The sequence below is a fragment of the Peromyscus leucopus genome, chromosome 3 (genome assembly GCF_004664715.2).
Source record: "Peromyscus leucopus breed LL Stock chromosome 3, UCI_PerLeu_2.1, whole genome shotgun sequence".
Lineage (NCBI taxonomy): Eukaryota > Metazoa > Chordata > Mammalia > Rodentia > Cricetidae > Peromyscus > Peromyscus leucopus.
The window spans coordinates 89,534,914-89,552,360 of NC_051065.1; the positions used below are offsets into that span (position 1 = coordinate 89,534,914).

General features: G+C 43.2%; 1 protein-coding gene across 1 annotated transcript in view; it reads right to left on the reverse strand.

Annotated features, from left to right (window-relative positions):
- Dnah6 (dynein axonemal heavy chain 6) overlaps positions 1-17,447 on the reverse strand; it is a 211,279-nt gene that overhangs the window by 77,437 nt on the left and 116,395 nt on the right. The window contains 7 exon segments of the mRNA XM_028855187.2: positions 1,121-1,356; positions 2,438-2,605; positions 4,396-4,638; positions 7,608-7,748; positions 9,416-9,568; positions 11,135-11,366; positions 15,384-15,538. Coding sequence (XP_028711020.1) covers positions 1,121-1,356; positions 2,438-2,605; positions 4,396-4,638; positions 7,608-7,748; positions 9,416-9,568; positions 11,135-11,366; positions 15,384-15,538 — 1,328 coding nt within the window.

The window sequence follows — 17,447 nt, forward strand, 5'->3', positions numbered from 1 at the left end:
CCTTCCTTCCTTCCTTCCTTCCTTCCTTCCTTCCTTCCTTCCTTCCTTCCTTCCTTCCTTCCTTCCTTTCCTTCCTTCCCTTCCTTCCCTTCCTTCCCTTCCTTCCCTTCTTCCTCCTCTTCTCCTTCCCCTTCCTCCTCCTCTTCTTCTTTTTGATTGTTTTTCAAGACAGGGTTTCTCTGCATAGCCCTGGCTGTCCTGGTACTTGCTCTGTAGACCAGGCTGCATATTGATATTTCTAAGAAATTCTGACTAGGTAAAAAAAAAAAAAATGTTCAGTGGTTCTTAGGTCCCCTTTGCTCATGTTTACATATGTTTTGCATAGAGCCCTGGTCTGACCATAGTGTCAGCCTAAGAGCCAGTGGAAACATCTGATGGCAGTGGGGTGTTCCAGACTCTGCTCAGTTTTACACAGAAAGGTATATATATATATATATATATACATACATACATACATATATATATATCTACACACACATATATCATATATATATATGAAATTTAGAAAAGGATATATATTTTTTTTTTTTTGGTTTTTTCGAGACAGGGTTTCTCTGTGTAGCTTTGCACCTTTCCTGGAACTCACTTGTAGCCCAGGCTGGCCTCGAACTCACAGAGATCCGCCTGGCTCTGCCTCCCGAGTGCTGGGATTAAAGGCGTGCGCCACCACCGCCCGGCTAGAAAAGGATATTTTTAAAGAAAATTTGAAAACTAAATGTTACCAAGAGGAAATCTGCTTGGCATAACATATACATGGTCTTTTCCTGAAGAAACCACTGTCTGCCTGCTCAGCTCCCTCTCATTCCATGAAAATCATGGGTCTCCAAGCTTTTTCCAAGGCCCCACATTCCAAATGAGCATCTTCTTTAAAAAAAAAAATATATACCTGCTCATATCTTTGCCCCTCAACTACCTGCATTCTATAAACAAGTGTTTTGTATCTCCCACTATCTATCATAAAACAGACACTTAATAGAATGCTTGTTGAATAAGTTTGTTGAATGAACAATCAAACCAAAGAGAGGTGGTTAGAGAATAGAATGGATGTACATATAGGAAAATATGAAAATGGAGAAAATACATTAAAGGAAGGTTTCACCAGATATTCTGAATGACTCACTTGGCATTTAAGAGGATGGAGATGGCTTCCATCACCGTCATGACCAAATCAGGGGGCTTTGTGAAGACTCTGATTTCAGAGATATCTGCTTTATCTAAGGAATCCAGCGCTTTATTGGCGGCATCAAGGGCAGGGAGCGCTTCCTCGAGGTCTCTCTGGGCATCGTCAGCGATCGCTTGGGTCTCTTCGGCTTTCACCTTTGCGATTGCTTCATCTTCTTGCACAACACTTCGGACCTGGTCACAGAATCGGGGTTGATTAGGAGGTCTCAGTGAGCAAAAATATCCCAAGTCTGAAGTGATGGAACACCGAATATGGTCACAAGCAGAGAGTTCCACACTGGGCCTCACGTGATAGTGACAGATGAGTTCAGGTAGCTGAGATGATTGTACCAAGTTACTGTAAGATGCTGTGTATAAAATGTAGATAAGTCATATGGACTTGTGCTTAGGTTTGAGTCTTGTGCTGTGTATTTCATATTTATACAGATATTCCAAAATCTAGAAGGATCCAAAATCCTTCTTATGCTAAGTATTTCCACCAGGAGACATGTGACTGGTGTTTGAAGAGTCAGGATAACGACCTATATTTGCTCTTTGTGCTAGACCAGAGTGGCGAGAGGGAGTTACATTTCATCTATCTCATGCCTTATGATAAAATCAATTGGCAGCTCCTTCTTAGAAGGAGGGGAAGCTGTTTTATAATTTCACATATTGCTTCTCTCATGACTCTTTCAGCTCTGATTTGGTCAAGTGAAATATGATTACAACTTAAAACATAACTGAATTTCTAGAAAAGTAGCATTACCGATTCTGGTATCTATTTTAACGACACATACATGAAAACGACCTGATCAGTTATTGTGGGTTAGTTTTGATTGTCAACTTGATAGAACTTATAGTCACCATGGAAACACAGCTCTGGGCAGGTCTCTAGGCTTGTTTCTAAAAAGCTTTAACTGACAGGGAAGACCACCCTGAATGTGGGTGATACCATTCTATGAGCTGGGGCAGGGTGGGGTCTTAGACTGAATAGAAAGGAAGGAAACCCAACACCCGTGTTCACCCTTGTTCACCGTGTTCACCCGTGTCTGCTTCTGGATTGTGGCTACACTGTGGTCAACTGCCCCACACCCCTGAAGCCATGCTGGACTGTACTCCTTCACACTGTTGGCTCAAACAAACCCTTCCACACTTAAGTGGCTTCCTGTCAGTTACTTGGTTGTAGTAATGAGAAAAACAATTATTTATCCTATGCAGTTGTTGGGGTGCCAGCTGCAGCCTTTACCCATAGGGCCACTCCCAGAACCCCAACTACCTGATCAGCGTTTTCTTGATCCACCGCCAGCTTTTCCATCAGGGCTTCAACATCTTGTGACTTCTGTAGAAGCACAGGCTCTAGAGCCGAGAGGTCTAATTTCATTTTATCCACCAATTCGTTTGTTTCCAGTAGCTTGGTGAGACCATTCTTCACACGATCTCGTGCCTAAAGGACAACAAAAGTTCCATAACAGTGTTAGAAGCTTTAGATTTCTGTTATTCATTATTTATATATTAAATTTTATACCTACAGAATCATCACACCATTGTATTACACTTCAAGTTGTGAACCTACAGCAATAGGAAAACTTTCGTAGACAGTACGATGCTAGGAACTGGCCACACTACTGACCATGTGCTTAGACCCAACCCTCTGTCTACAGTGGTGGGATGTCTCTAAACCATTTGGCTCACTGAGGGAAGGGAGCAAGGCCTGTTGTTTTTATTCTTCATGGTAACACGTCAAATGTCAGAGACAAGTTCAGACAGGAAGCCCTGGAGGCCTTCATTCTGGGAGCTTGTTGACTCCGAGTGGGTCAAGAGCCCTGAGAGTCTGGAGACAGAGCCCTGAGACCTGGGCTCTGATTGCTGCATCTGAGCCCTATTTCCTAGGAGTGAAAACCCTTGTCTGGGGTTGCGGAGGTGGCATATAGTCCAGGAGACACCTCCGGAGGAAAGAGGTGCATAAACAAGATCATTTCAAATGGTGACTCTTGGGCTAGTTACAAGTCATGCATTCTACAAGGCTGGACTCCCGAAAAGTGTTTTAAATGTCCAAGTAGCCAAGGCTTCTACTTTCTGTGTCTAAAATGTTTGAATTTTGGGTCATGTTAATGGCTCCATGGGGAGGAGGATGGCAGCCACTATTTCTGGGCATCTCACATGCCAGGCCATAGTTTAAGTACTTCATGAACATTGTGTCTTTATGTATTCATTTCCTTTTTCCTTTTGCAGTCTTATTTAAATTTCACAGCGTCCAAGTAGGAGCTACAAGTATTTCTAAAGTTTGTTTTCTAAATTAAAAAAAAAAATCTGTGTTACTTTTTCTCTTATGAGATTTCATGTAGCCTAGGCTAACCTCAAGTTCACTATGTAGCTGAGGACAGCCTTGAACTTCTGATCCTCCTGCTCCATTGTTCCTGTGCTGGGATTATAGACATGTATATTGCTCCAAGTTTAGGGTTATCTTCTATTCAAGCTCTCAGACCTTTCACAACAGGCTCAAGATTGTGAAGGAAGAGGCAGAGTTCATGGCATGGAGACTATGTGACAGTCAAGTCCTTGGTCTTGGTCTGTACATGTTAGAGCATTCACAGCTCATCTCTACTGCTCATCAAAGAGCTTTCTTCCACATTAAACCCTACAGAGATGGTGAGATCTCTGCATCAAAAACCTTTCTTCTGCCTGGCAGTGGTGGTGCATGCCTTTAATCCCAGGACTTGGGAGGCAGATCCAGGCAGATCTCTGTGAGTTTGAGGCCAGCCTGGTCTACAGAGCGAGATCCAGGACAGGCACCAAAACTACTCAGAGAAACCCTGTCTCGAAAAACCAAAAACCAAACCAAACCAAACCAAAAACAACAACAACAACAACAACAAAACATTTCTTCTATTTAAAACCCTACACAGATGGTAGAATCTCTGCTCAACTTCTGTGCTATTGTGTTTTCTTTATTCTATTGAGCCAACAACACATATACATGAAAGAAGGAAAATATAAATATTCAGGAAGGAGAAGGCCCTTGCATCAACACAGGACTCTTTTTTGGTGCTGTTACAGGTTGTGAAGAGTATGGTTTGGTTTGAAGATGGGGGTATGGCTCAGCGGTAGAGCAATTGCTTAGCATTCCGAGTAAGACAGGTACATAGATATTTTATTCACACCTCCCCTCGACCCCCTAAAGTTTTGGCTTTAAGCCAAAAGCCAGATTGTTTTTGTGGACAAGACTGAACGTACTGAAACTAACTGCTTCCTTTTCTCAGTGAGCATGGTCAGGTAGAGGTTGATGAGCTCCAGGTAGGAGGTGGGCGTGGTGTAGTAGCGCCTGCGCAGCTCACTATAGTAGCGGTCCGCCATCTGGGCGACACTCAGGTGCACGTTCACGCACATGAGGGAAAGCTTATCTTTTAGCTCTTCATTTCCAGTGTCGACAGCTGAGAAAAATGTCTTTGATACAGACAGAAGAGCTTCTCTGGGCCACTGTAAATGAAGAGGGCATCAGAAAAAATTCTGTCGGTCATTTTTACAACACATCATTCAACCACTAAGAAACTGTGTTTGTCTGGGACTTTTCCTAGTCTACTACTCCTGCCCTTGGGACTTCATGAACCGGGCCTTATTACCAGGGTCTCAGGTCTGTGTTTGCTGACCAGTTTGCCCCCTGGAACGGTGTCAAGCACATAGAAGGTGCTGATAAACGTTGGCTGGCTAGATGAAGGAATGGCTGGTTATCTTTGGAATTTCCTGCAGGGAATGATGCGTGTTACATGGACCTATCATCTTCGCTGTAATACACAGTTGTGGGGTCAGTCTGTCAATGTGATCACCGTCCCGCGTAGACCCCCAACTCCTTCCCACCTCTCTGGTTCCAAGCTCCCCTGACCCTTAGTTACTCTGTGAGGCTGCTGGGCAGCTGACTGCAGCTGAAGGGACACCCCCAGTGCTCCCTCACATCCCCCCATGGTCGTTTAGTTTTTGAGCTAGGCTCTTTCACTCTGGCCCAGGCTGGTCTTGAATGAAAAGCAATCCTTCGGTTTTCAGCCTCCCTAGTGCTGGGATTACAAACGCCACACATGGCGTTTTCCGTGTAGTTCGTGACAACTAGCCCCCCAGCGAGGCCCAGACATGCTTCTGCCTTTCCTAATGCATTGGTTTTGCAGTCTTGGGCTTTGTCTACCATGCCCTGGACTTGCATGTCTCTTTTGCGCTACTTTTAGTTGATTGTTTTGTTTACCACATGAATAAAAAGACCAGAAGCAAATAATACTTCAGTGAGCTCTTATCCGCCCACCCTCACCCCAATATCTTCCCGCCTGCACCTGTGCCCCTCACCCCTCACTTCTTATCCCCCCAGGGTACAGCTTCTTCTCTGACAATTACACCCTGTGCTTCACTGCTATTCAATGACATTAGTTCCATGAGGCCTGATGTCGTATCAGTGTATTCCTCTCTTTTTTTGCATAATTTTTTCTTTTTTATTAAGAGATTTTCTTATTCATTTTACATACCAACCACACTTTCCCCTCTCCTCCCTCCTCCTGCCCCCCAGCCTTCCCCCTCAACCCATCCCCCATTCCCACCTCCTCCAAGGCAAGGTCTCCCATGGGGAGTCAGCAGAGCCAGGCACATTTAGTTGAGGCAGGTCCAGGTCCCTCCTCCCTGCACCAAGACTTCGCAAAGTGTCCCACCATAGGCACTGGGCTCAAAAAAGCCAGTTCATGCACCAGGGACAGGTCCCGATGCCATTGCCTGGGGGCCCCCTAAACAGTTCAAGCTAAACAACTGTCTCGCCTATCCAGAGGGCCTAGTCCAGTACTATGGGGGCTCCTCAGCTATTGGTCCACAGTTAATGTGTTTCCACTAATTTGGCTGGCCGTCTCTGCACATTTTCCCATCATGATCTCAATGCCCCTTGCTCATAGAATCCCTCCTTTCTCTCATCAATTGGATTCCTGGAGATCAGCCTGGTACCCGGCCATGCAAAGGACACAGTCAATAAGACAAAATGACAGCCTACAGAATGGGAAATGATCTTCACAAACCCCACATCTGATAGAGGGCTGATATCCAAAATATATAAAGAACTCAAGAAACTAGACATCAAAATACCTAACAGTCCAGTTAAAAAATGGGCTACAGAGCTAAACAGAGAATTCTCAACAGAAGAATCTCAAATGGCCGAAAGACATTTAAGGAAGTGCTCAACATTCTTAGTCATCAGGGAAATGCAAATCAAAATAACTCTGAGATACTATCTTACACCTGTCAGAATGGCTAAGATCAAAAACACTGAAGACAGCTTATGTTGGAGAGGATGTGGAGCAAGGGGAACACTCCTCCACTGTTGGTGGGAGTGCAAACTTGTACAACCACTTTGGAAATCAGTATGGTGGTTTCTCAGAAATTTAGGAATCAATCTTCCTTAAGACCCAGCTGTACCACTCTTGGGCATATACTCAAGGAATGCTTAATCATACCACAAAGGCACATGCTCAACTATGTTCATAGCAGCACTATTTGTAATAGCCAGAACCTGGAAACAACCTAGACGCCCCTCAACTGAAGAATGGATTAAGAAAATGTGGTACATATACACAATGGAGTGCTACTCAGCAGAGAAAAACAAAGACATCATGAAATTTGCAGGCAAATGGATGGAACTAGAAAAAAATCATCCTGAGTGAGGTAACCCAATGTATTTCTCTTCCTGGATCATTTTTATCAACACACACATAGAGTTTAAAATTGCCATTAAAAAGTACTTGTTTCTCGGCCAGCAAGATGGATCAGCAGGTAAAGGTGGTTGCTAGCAAGTCTGACAACCTGAGTTTGACCCCTGGACCCACATGGTGGAAGGAGAGAACTGATCCAGCAAGATGACATCTGACCTCCATATGAGTGTTGTAGCATATACCCTGCCTCCTAAATAAATAATACAATAAAAAATGTAAAGATCGGGCTTTCTTGGTTTCATTGTGCCATTCTAGCCCTTACTCATGTCTTTCTGTTTCCTTTGGGAAAATCTCTTGAGAGTGTTGCTTATACTCACTGTCTCTGACCCCACCTTTCATTGAGATTTATTTATTTTTACTTTGTGTGTATTGGTATTTTGCCTGCATGTTTGTCGTGCATCACATGTGTGCAGTGATGACTTTTAGCAACCATGTGGGTGCTGGGAATTGGACCTGGGTCGTCGGGAGGAACAGCTGAGCTGTGTTAACTGCTGAGCCATCTCTCCCACTCTGCCTCCTCTCTTCTTCGTTCTCTCCCCCCGGCCATGCACTGAAACAGCTCTTGTCCGGATCACAATGACTTCGGTGTCAGGGGCCTCTCCTTCCTTTACAGACTGTGTTTTCTCTTTGTTGTGACCATTACCTATATCTGAGTAACTTCCTAGAAGCCTTTAGAACTGACCAAGTATCATGAGCTGTGTCCTGGGTGTCACCAACCTGGACAAACCAGTCGATGGTGCAGCAGTTCACCAGGGATGGGAACATTCGGCATCGCGACCGGAAGGCCTCGCCAACCGGGCTCATGCAGAGAACAATGTGCAGCTTCTGCCTCACTCTGCTGATGAAATATTGAAACACCTGATGGAAAAGGTCAGTGTTCAGTTTAAAATAGAAGAAAACAGCAAGGAAAACAAGTGAGGATACTATCACCAAAAACCATTAGCTTAGATCAATGAATTGCCAACATCTATACTCAGTGTGATGGACAAAATCTAGACTCATCGGGAGGATGCCTGTGAGGGGTTATCTTGCTCATATGACTTGGTGTGAGAAGACCCATCTTAATTCTGGGTGGGACTGTTTTCTAGGCAGGGGATCCTGGACTTTATAAAGTAGAGAAAGGAGCTGGGCTCTAACATGTATACATTCATTTCTCTGCTTTCCAGTTGTGGATATGATGTGTCCAGTTGCTTCAAGCTCTTGGTACCATGACTTCCCTGCCATGCTGGGCTGTACCAATGATGGACTATGCCCCTGGACTATGAGCTGGAATAGACTCTTTCATCTTTAAATTTGCTAGGTATTTTTATCACAGCAACAAGAAAGTAGTGAAGATACTCATGCAGTCTGAAAATATTAAAAATGACAGCTTGAGGCAGACCTGGTGGTGATACAGTAGTATAATACAGCTACTCAGGAGGCTGAGGCAGGAGGATTGCACGTTCAAGGCCAGCCTGATCTATAGAGTAAGTTCGAGGTCACATTGCTATATTGTGTACTCCAATAAAGCTTACCTGGGGATCAGAGGACAGAGCCAGCCACTAAATTAGACATAGAGGTCAGGCAGTGGTGGCACACACCCTTAATCCTATCACTCTGGAGGCAGAGATCTCTGTGAGTTCAAGGCCACACTGGGCTACATGAGAGAAACAGAACCAGGCAGTGGTGACATAAGCCTTTAATCCCAGGAAGTAATATTGCAGGACACAGAAAGGTATATAAGGCGTGAGGAAACAGGAACTCGCTCTCTTGAGGCTGAGGATTTTGTAGAGGCAAGCTAGTGGCTGGCTGTTCTGCTTCTCTGATCTTTCAGCTTTCACCCCAATATCTGGCTCTGGGTTTTCTATTAATAAGACCTTTTAATATTCATGTTACATTGGGAAATTCAGTGAGACTTAGTCTCAAACAATAAAAATGGAGTACTGGAGTTCAGTGATAGATGGCTTATCTACTATGTGAACCCCTGGATCAATTCCTGGTATCTCAAAGAAAGAAAAAGACTTGCTGATTGTATTTATCATCTCTGACTCAGGGCAGTTCTCACAGGGACACAGTAACTGTCCAGGTATAATAGCCCCAAAGTGGAAGGAGGTGCAGAGAGAAGGAGGGACAGGGGTGCCTGAAATCATGGTGCTGGAGAAGTGGAGGTGGGCAGCAGCTGTATTGTTCCAGAGAGAGAAAACACATTCCTGTTTTCATTGTGCAGAACCTTGCTGCCAGACAAGGGTATGAAAAGCATTAGGCTTCAGCCTGCAGCCTCCCGCAGGCTGGACACTGCAGGTGTATCTAATAAGCACAGGCTCGAAGAAGAATAAGGGGAGCTGACTGACTGTAATCTCTGTGGGGCAATAGGTTTTCTAATTGTGTTTCCATGGACACACAGAAAATAGAATACATAGAATCAGAAGGAAAAATCATATAAAAATCTACCTATGGACTCCTTATAGGTGAACTGTGGGCTGCTGAGCAAAAGGCTAAGGTAATCGCTGCTTAGAAAGTCATGGAACTATTCTGGAATGTGCTACCTCATCTCTGTTCCCTTCAGAAATTCCAACTTCCTTCGCTTTTGGTCGGGTGGCTGCTAAAACCTGCTCCAGCTCATCCTTTTCGAATAAATTAGGCACTTCACCTGAATTTAGAATATTATTGATGTCTTCAAGGAACTCTTCCACAACGATCTGTAGGGAAAGCAGAGTGGCCATTGTAAGTTCATCACGCTACAGTTACTACAGGAAGTTATCAAGTATTCATTCCAAAACTCACAGGTACCAGTTCCACCTTTAAAAGATACTTAAACGGCAGATAGCATCCTCAATCCTAACACAATCCTAATCCTCAATCCTAAATTCTATTGAGTTTCCATCTTTCTCTCTTGTTTTGTCTCTTTTTTCCCCTTATTTATTTATTTATTTATTTTCATTTTTTTATTTATTTTACAATACTATTCAGTTTTATTTTGTCTCTTGAAGAGCATTTGCATCTGTTCTGGCTTCACTGCTCTTGCTGTGATAAAACACAAAAGGGACCTTGGGAAGAAAGGGCTTATTTGAAGTACAATGCCAGGCTGCAGTCAAGGCAGGAACTCAAAGCTGCTAGTAACATGACATCCACAGCCAAGAGCAGAGAGAAATAAACGTATCTTTGTTGCCTGTTTGCTCACGCTCAGCTGGCTTCCTCACTCTCTCCTACTGTTGGGACCCCCTGCCCAGGGAATAGAGCTGCCCATAGTGGGCTGGGCCCTCCCACATCAACTACCAATCAATTCAGTCCCTCACAGACATGCTCCCAGGACAATCTGATCTAGAGAACTCCTCAACTTAAACTCTTTCTCAGGTGATTCTAGATTGTGTCAATTTGACAGCTAAAGCTCACTGGCACAATACCTTACCCATCAAAGTCATATGCACAAGTATCTTGTATTCTGCTCCATTCAGTCACGATTTCATTGTAAATATTAAACCACAAATATGGGAGCACAACACATCATGGAGACAACGTGCCTTGCATTTCCATGGACATAAATGGTTGACAATTTAGTTTATATCATGAATTTATCTTTAGGCCTAGAGCTTTGCTCCTCAGCTGGCAGCAAATTATTTTCATGCATCAAATTCCCAGGAGTGAGATTAACATGTAAAGTGAATTAATATCAACTATTTCTCATTTAGGTCAAATATGACTTTAGTAATGTTTAATATTTACTTTTGTTAATTTGCGTTTTATAAGCACTTCCTTTTGGAGAATTTGACTGGTATATCGTTGCTTTTTAAGTGGGAGCAAAGTTAGTCACATTGACTTCTCTTAGGGAGGACTACTACAAAACAGCATCTTCTGAACATGACGTGGCTCTGTACTCATAACTCACAACAGCTGTGGCTATCTGCACAAGACCTGCATGCTCTCAGGGCAGTCAGTGTTCCAGCATGGATGGGGAAGAGTGTGCAAAGCCTTGGCCCTTGCTAAGAACCTACTGATCTCTGATGGCTGATGAGATTGGGTGAATCAGTTTTTTCCAAGAGCACAGCCCCTAGTAGGTTGCCCATGCTTCAGCAGAGGGCTGTACACCCATGCACACATGGGTGGAACTAAATGGACTCAGTAGGTTATTTTAAAAAAAAAAAAGACATGAAGTTGGGAGGGGCAACAATACTCCATACTTCACCTGCCTTCAACACACAGTGGAATGTAACCCCATGCGTTCCCAGTGGGTGGTAACCCTCTCTGCTCACTGTTTGAATATGTACCTGGGTATCTGTGAAAAGGAAAACCATATTTTTGTCTTCCACACCAGCCATCTTGTACAACTTCCTCAGGTCTTCATGGAAACTGTCATAATTGTACCCTCGGCTAAGTTCAATCTGTAAACATTTGTAACCACATATGTGAGCTGCAAGTCTCGTGAGGGACTGCTTTCCCGTGCCTCCTACCCCGACCAGCAGGGCATTGCCTCTTTCCTGGCGGATCATCCGTGCAATCCTGCAGGAAGTAAAGCAGGGGAAGATTGAGTTCAGGTTCACAGGCATGGCTTCTGCTGAGAGGGTCCTGCTACGGTGGGGATGGCGGAGGCCAGCTAAGCAGGATGTGCAGGTGAGAACCGGGCTATCTCAGGCAAATCAGGGTTGGATGAATACTATTACTGACTCCTTTCTCCATCTCTCCTCGGATTCACCACAGGCTGGTGGCTCTCTGCCTTGGGTGTGCAAATTTAAAATAAAGGAAGAGTTCTTTTTCTCGTTGTTTAAATGGAAAGGAACCTTGATTGATCATGGATACTGCTCATGCATCGACAAAGCCCAGGTCTCTACCTAGAATGGCAAGCACGCACAAAAGTCACTGGATCTAGAATAAGACACTGTGGTTCTGAAGAGGGTTGGGTGTCAACAGGGCCAGTCACTGTATAGATCCACAACATTCTAGAAAGCTGTTGTGATGGTTTGCGTAGGAATGGCTTCCATGAGCTCATGTATTAGAATGCTGGTCCCCAGTTGGGAAAGGTTAGGAGGTGTGGCCTTGTTGGAGGAGGTGTGTCACTGGGCTCAGGACTTGAGGTTTCAAAGCTCCATGCCATTTGCAGTTAGCCCCATCCCCTCGTGTCTGTAGATCAGATACAAGCTCTCAGCCACAGCTCCAGCGCCTGCCTATTCCCGTGCTCCCTGCCGTGATGGTTGTGGATTCTAACCCTCACTCAACACTTTCTTTTCTAAGTTGCCTTGCTCAGGGTGTCTCATCACAGCAATCCAACAGTAAGACAATTGTTGGGTCACTTCAGTGCAGATTTAAAACAGTGCAGAGGACACCCAAGAAGGAGAGCACGAGACCTGAGTTCAGAGACAAGTGGAGAGATATGGATAGAAGCTGCATATCTCATGTAGGATATCGTGGGAAACAAAGCAGGTGAGCTATGTTGAAAGAATGCTCAGAATGAGAGAGAGAGAGAGAGAGAGAGAGAGAGAAGAGAGAGAGAGAGAGAGACTGTGGAAAGGATGTGGAAGAACACGGAAGCAAAGGAGGATAAACCATGGGGAGAAAATAGAACTTTAGAGACCACATGACAATAGCTTTAGAAGGAGAAACAGGAAAGACTGGAGTTGTCTCTGAGCTAAAGAGGCAGCTCAGGGGGTCAAGGGCACCTGCTGCCAAGCTGGAAGACCTGAGTTCAATCCCCAGGGCCCACATGGTAGAAGGAAAGAATTGGCTAACACACGCGCACACGCACACATATTTAAGGGTTGGAATCACAAGCTGCACCTACCACTTCTATCTCTGAGATCTATATTTTTGACACAACTTAAAAATGTTATGAGCGTCTAAAGCAGGAGTAATAGATTTCCCGTGTAGAAATGAATCACATAGGATGGCCACACAACAGGCCTCAAGGCATCATTTCATGAGATGATATGGCGAGAGACTGAGTGAGGGGGTAAATATCACGTTGTGGCTCAGAGACGATCTCCAAACCTATCCTAGGTGAGTCTGAAGATATGCAGAAGAAAGAAGAAAATTTAAAAATCTAAGAAGGCAGGAAGGATGTATAAGAATGAGCAGTACCCAAGGAGTTCAAGTCTGAATATTGATGATCACATGACCACCCTCAGGGAGTGATGGTAGTAATGAATTCTTAAAAACAAAGTAGAAAATGTAAAAATAATTTCTTCCAAAAATTTATCATCAGTGTTTGAAATGGGGTTTACCGACGGGAGTGAAAATTGTTCAGATACAGTCTGTGGGTACATTGGCAAAAGAACATGGGAGCCAAGCAGTGTCTTAACAGCCCAGTGGTAAATGGTCTTGCCAATAATGCAAGCTGTGGCAAACATGACTTCTTAAATTTGAGTTAAAGAGCAGAAATGCAGGACACATGCAAGACTTCATTTGCTATTATTTATGTGAAAAAAAAATCTGTGGGAATTAATTGTCAGTTTGCATAAGGACTGGGAGTGTAAAGCTGCAGATCTGTTCAATTGTAGCAAAGGGAAATCCCACTCACTAATAATTTCAAGCTGAGTTTTGCAAAATAAATGTCATCAAATATGGGTATCACTTTTAAAGTGCAATATCAGAAATTTATGAAGCTAAGCATATTGAAGGCTGGAAATTCTCTTTTAATAAGTAACATGAAATATCCAGGGTAACTTTTTAGGGATTTGAGACAGGTTTTGGTATAATAGCTCAGGCTAGCCTCAAACTTGTAGCAATCTTGCCTCATCCTCCCAAGTGCTGGAATTAATTATAAGCACTGTGCTCCTGGCATAATCCAGGAGAGTTGTACCTGGTAAGGATAAAGCTAAGAGAAGCAGGGGGAATAATTTGAAAACACTTACAGAGCTTTTATGAAAAAATCAGACCTGTTTTGGTTTGGGAGGCCTGCAGTGGAGTTAGAAGCAAAGGTTTGAATACGATTCCCAATCCTGTAATTCATTAGAAGGAAGACTTGAGAAAGTGTACCTATTTTTTCCGTGATATAGTCCAAAAGTTGGCTGCAATATTTTTCCCGGTCCAACTTGTTCTTGGATCCCATCAAGGGCTAGAGCTCTGTTCTTTTCTTGTGAGCCTGGGTGTGCCTGTGTGGCTGGTTTGGATGAAAGACTAGGTATAGTAGAATAGGTATAACTTCCAAAGCTAAGTTATAGGGCCATTTGGCTTTTCCTCTGCCCTTGCTGTTGGAGCCAGGCCATTATTTAGGGAAGCCCAGACATCCCACTCCTGCAGCATAGGGGCATGTGGAGAGGGCATTTGAGGAGAGATGCTACAGGCACTATCTGACAGGTACTGTCTGATGGGACTCCACGAGATACCCCAAGAGAGAGGCCTATAACCGTAAAAGACAATGGTGAAACAGAGCCAACAGATTCAAGCATGTCTAAAAAGCCAAGTGGAACATTCTCCGAGCGTTATTTGCAGAGAGATTGATATACTGAGCCAAGAGAGGCCTGTGACGTTAAATATGATGTCATGCAACATGGTTTTACATGCTCCTTGTTCCTACTCCCTAGAATGGACCTGATACCAGAAGCCACAGGAAATAAATTCTGGCTCACTTGGAAAGGTTATTTTAACACTTAGAACTGTCTAAAAGGACATGAACGATTCTACAAAATGGTGTGTATCCCAAAGACTGAAGATATTCAGGCTCTATACCCACATGTGAAGAATGTCCCTCCAAGAGGGCTGTAAGTGGATAGGAGTCACACTTCTAAGCAGATGGATCTGTCCTCAGGGTTCAAAACTATGATCTTGAGCTTTCTCTGTAGGCACACACATAATTACCCTAATATATCTCTTAAAGCACTTTAGATACCATTTGTAACAAGACAAGAATAAAAACAAACAAATAAAATTGATTAATATTTTGCAATAATAGGGACTAGAGAAATAGCTTAATGGTTAAGAACACTTGTTGCTCTTGCAGAGAATTCAGGTTTGGTTCCCAGCACTCTCATGGTGTTTATAACCATCTGTAAATCCAGTTCCAGGGAATCCTACACCCTCTTTTCACCACCAAAGGTATCAGGCACATACGGTACACATGCATACATGTAGACAATGCACCCATACACATAAATAAATATAACATATTTAGCAATAATGACCTGTGGGATTCCATAGAAAATTCACGTGGTATATATTTAAAGCATATATTTTGTGGCTAGAGAGATGAATCGGTGATGAAGAGCATGTACTACTCTTCTAGAGGACCTGGATTTTGGTACCAGCAACCACATAGGGCAGTTCCCAACTGCTTGTAGTTCTCACTCCAGAGGATCCAACATCCTTTCCTGACTACCTCAGGCACCACACACACACACACACACACACACACACACACACACACACACACACACAAATAAAATGTTTTTAAAACATTATAAAATATCTTTTAGTCCACATTGAGCATTTCTACAAGACTTTAACTCGACTAACGTGTCAAAAGTGCTATCCTTTAATGAAAAACAAACAGGATCAATGTGTAACTGGGGGCTTGTAGCACGGTACCTTGACACATGCTCTATGGCATCCTGGAAGAACACCAGCTTTACTTCCTTAGGGTTTGTGAGGTTATAGTCATCAAGATAGTCCTGTAGAACATTCCCAATTTTCTCTATGTCAGGCAAATCATCATAGATGCGGTCAGACGGATCTGCTCCAAACTGAACGACATTTTATGGGGACACACCAAGTTGGATCAATTACGTTATATAGACATATGACACACACAGTCTAGGAAATTCATTTCCCTTCATCTTTTCAAGTGGTAGGTTGTAATGTCAATGATTTTTGCAATAAAATTCATGCAGAAAGGAGTTTGGAAGCATCTTAATTTTTTTGTGCAATCCAATGCTCTGGTTCATACCTTATTATTAGGATGTTCACATTCAAAAAGGTAACTGAAAATATGTACCACTTAATGGTAGGCAAGTGCTTTACTGCTTAGTCAAGCCCCCAACTCAGGTTTGGCTCATCTACTTTACTTTGCTCTGTGTGTGTGTGTCCAGGTGAGTGTGTGTGTGTGTGTGTGTGTGTGTCCAGGTGAGTGTGTGTGTGTGTGTATAAGTAGATAGATATTCTATTGTGGGGTCAGAGGACAACCTTGAATAACATCTGTCCTAGAAGCCTTCTTTTTTTTTTTTTTTTTTTTTTTTTTTTTTTTTTTTTTTTTTTTTTTTGTCTTATTGTCCCAGAACCTTGCAAAGTAGGCCAGGCTAGTTGGACTGTGGTTTCTGTGGATCCCCGTCTCTGCCCCTCATCTTGCTATTGCTAGGATTATAGCACCTGGATTTTTACATGGAGTTCTGGAGATCCAAACTCATGTTTTCATGTAAGCAGTTTACCAACTCGGCCACCTCCCCAGGCCTGTCTTTTATCCTTCCATTTGATAATACTATCACTAAAAGCACATAGCAAATGTAATATGTGAAAAAAAGTCCTTGAGCTTTATTTATTTTACTTACTTTGTTTTGTTTAAGCTTGTCTTTCTTTCCTTTAAAAATTTTGTTGGTAATTTCGAACATGTATACAATGTATTTGATTATATCCATCTTTCCCCAACTCATAAAATGTCCCTCATATCCCCCCTCCTAATTAATGCTGTCTTATATTTTTTAAGAATTAATTGATTGGTTGAGTTTTATAACCATTGAGTCCAGTCCAATCAGTACTGCCTATCTGTGCATGGGTCTAGGCCTGTCCACTGGAGCACAATTGGTGACTTTCCCGGCCACCAATTACTGATGGCTCCTTAGCTAGGGGTGTGGGCACCCATGGGGAATACTGACTATTTTAACCCTGTACAGGACTTGCACAGGCATCTATGGCTGCTGTACCTTAATTTTTTATGATAACTTTAAATAGGTATATTTCACATAAATACATTATCCTTTTCACTTGTAAGGTGGAAATACTTATCTGGAGTGTAGCCCTGCATATAGCTTATAGAAGGACCAGTTTATTATCAAATTATTAGCTTTGATTGGCAGGCTGCTATGTACCTTGCTTTGTGTGTGAGGCTGAGACTTCAGTGAACAAAATGGGTATGGCCTTTGACCTTGAGACATCAAGAATGTGTTCTGCAAGTAAGAGTTAGTTTTGTGGAAGCACATGGTAGTTTGCTATGTAGGTGGGGGTGGTGCTGTGGGATGGTCTATATGTCAAATGTGTTGCTCTGATTGGTCAATAAATAAAACACTGATTGGCCAGTAGCCAGGCAGGAAGCATAGGTAGGACTAACAGAGAGGAGAATTGAGAGAACAGGAAAGTGCAGGGAGACACTGCCAGCCACCGCCATGACAAGCAGCATGTGAAGATGCTGGTAAGCATGAGCCATGTGGCAAGGTATAGATTTATAGAAATGGATTAATTTAAGATGTAAGAACTAGATAGCTAGAAGCCTGAGTCATTAGGCCAAACAGTTTAAATAATATAAGTGTCTGTGTGTTTATTTTATAAGTGGGCTGTCAGACTGCCGGGGGGCTTGGCAGGACCCGGGGAGAAAACTCTCCAGCTACAGGGTGGAGTTGAGTAGGGATGGGAGATTTGTTCTAGGAAGGTTCAGAGGGTAAA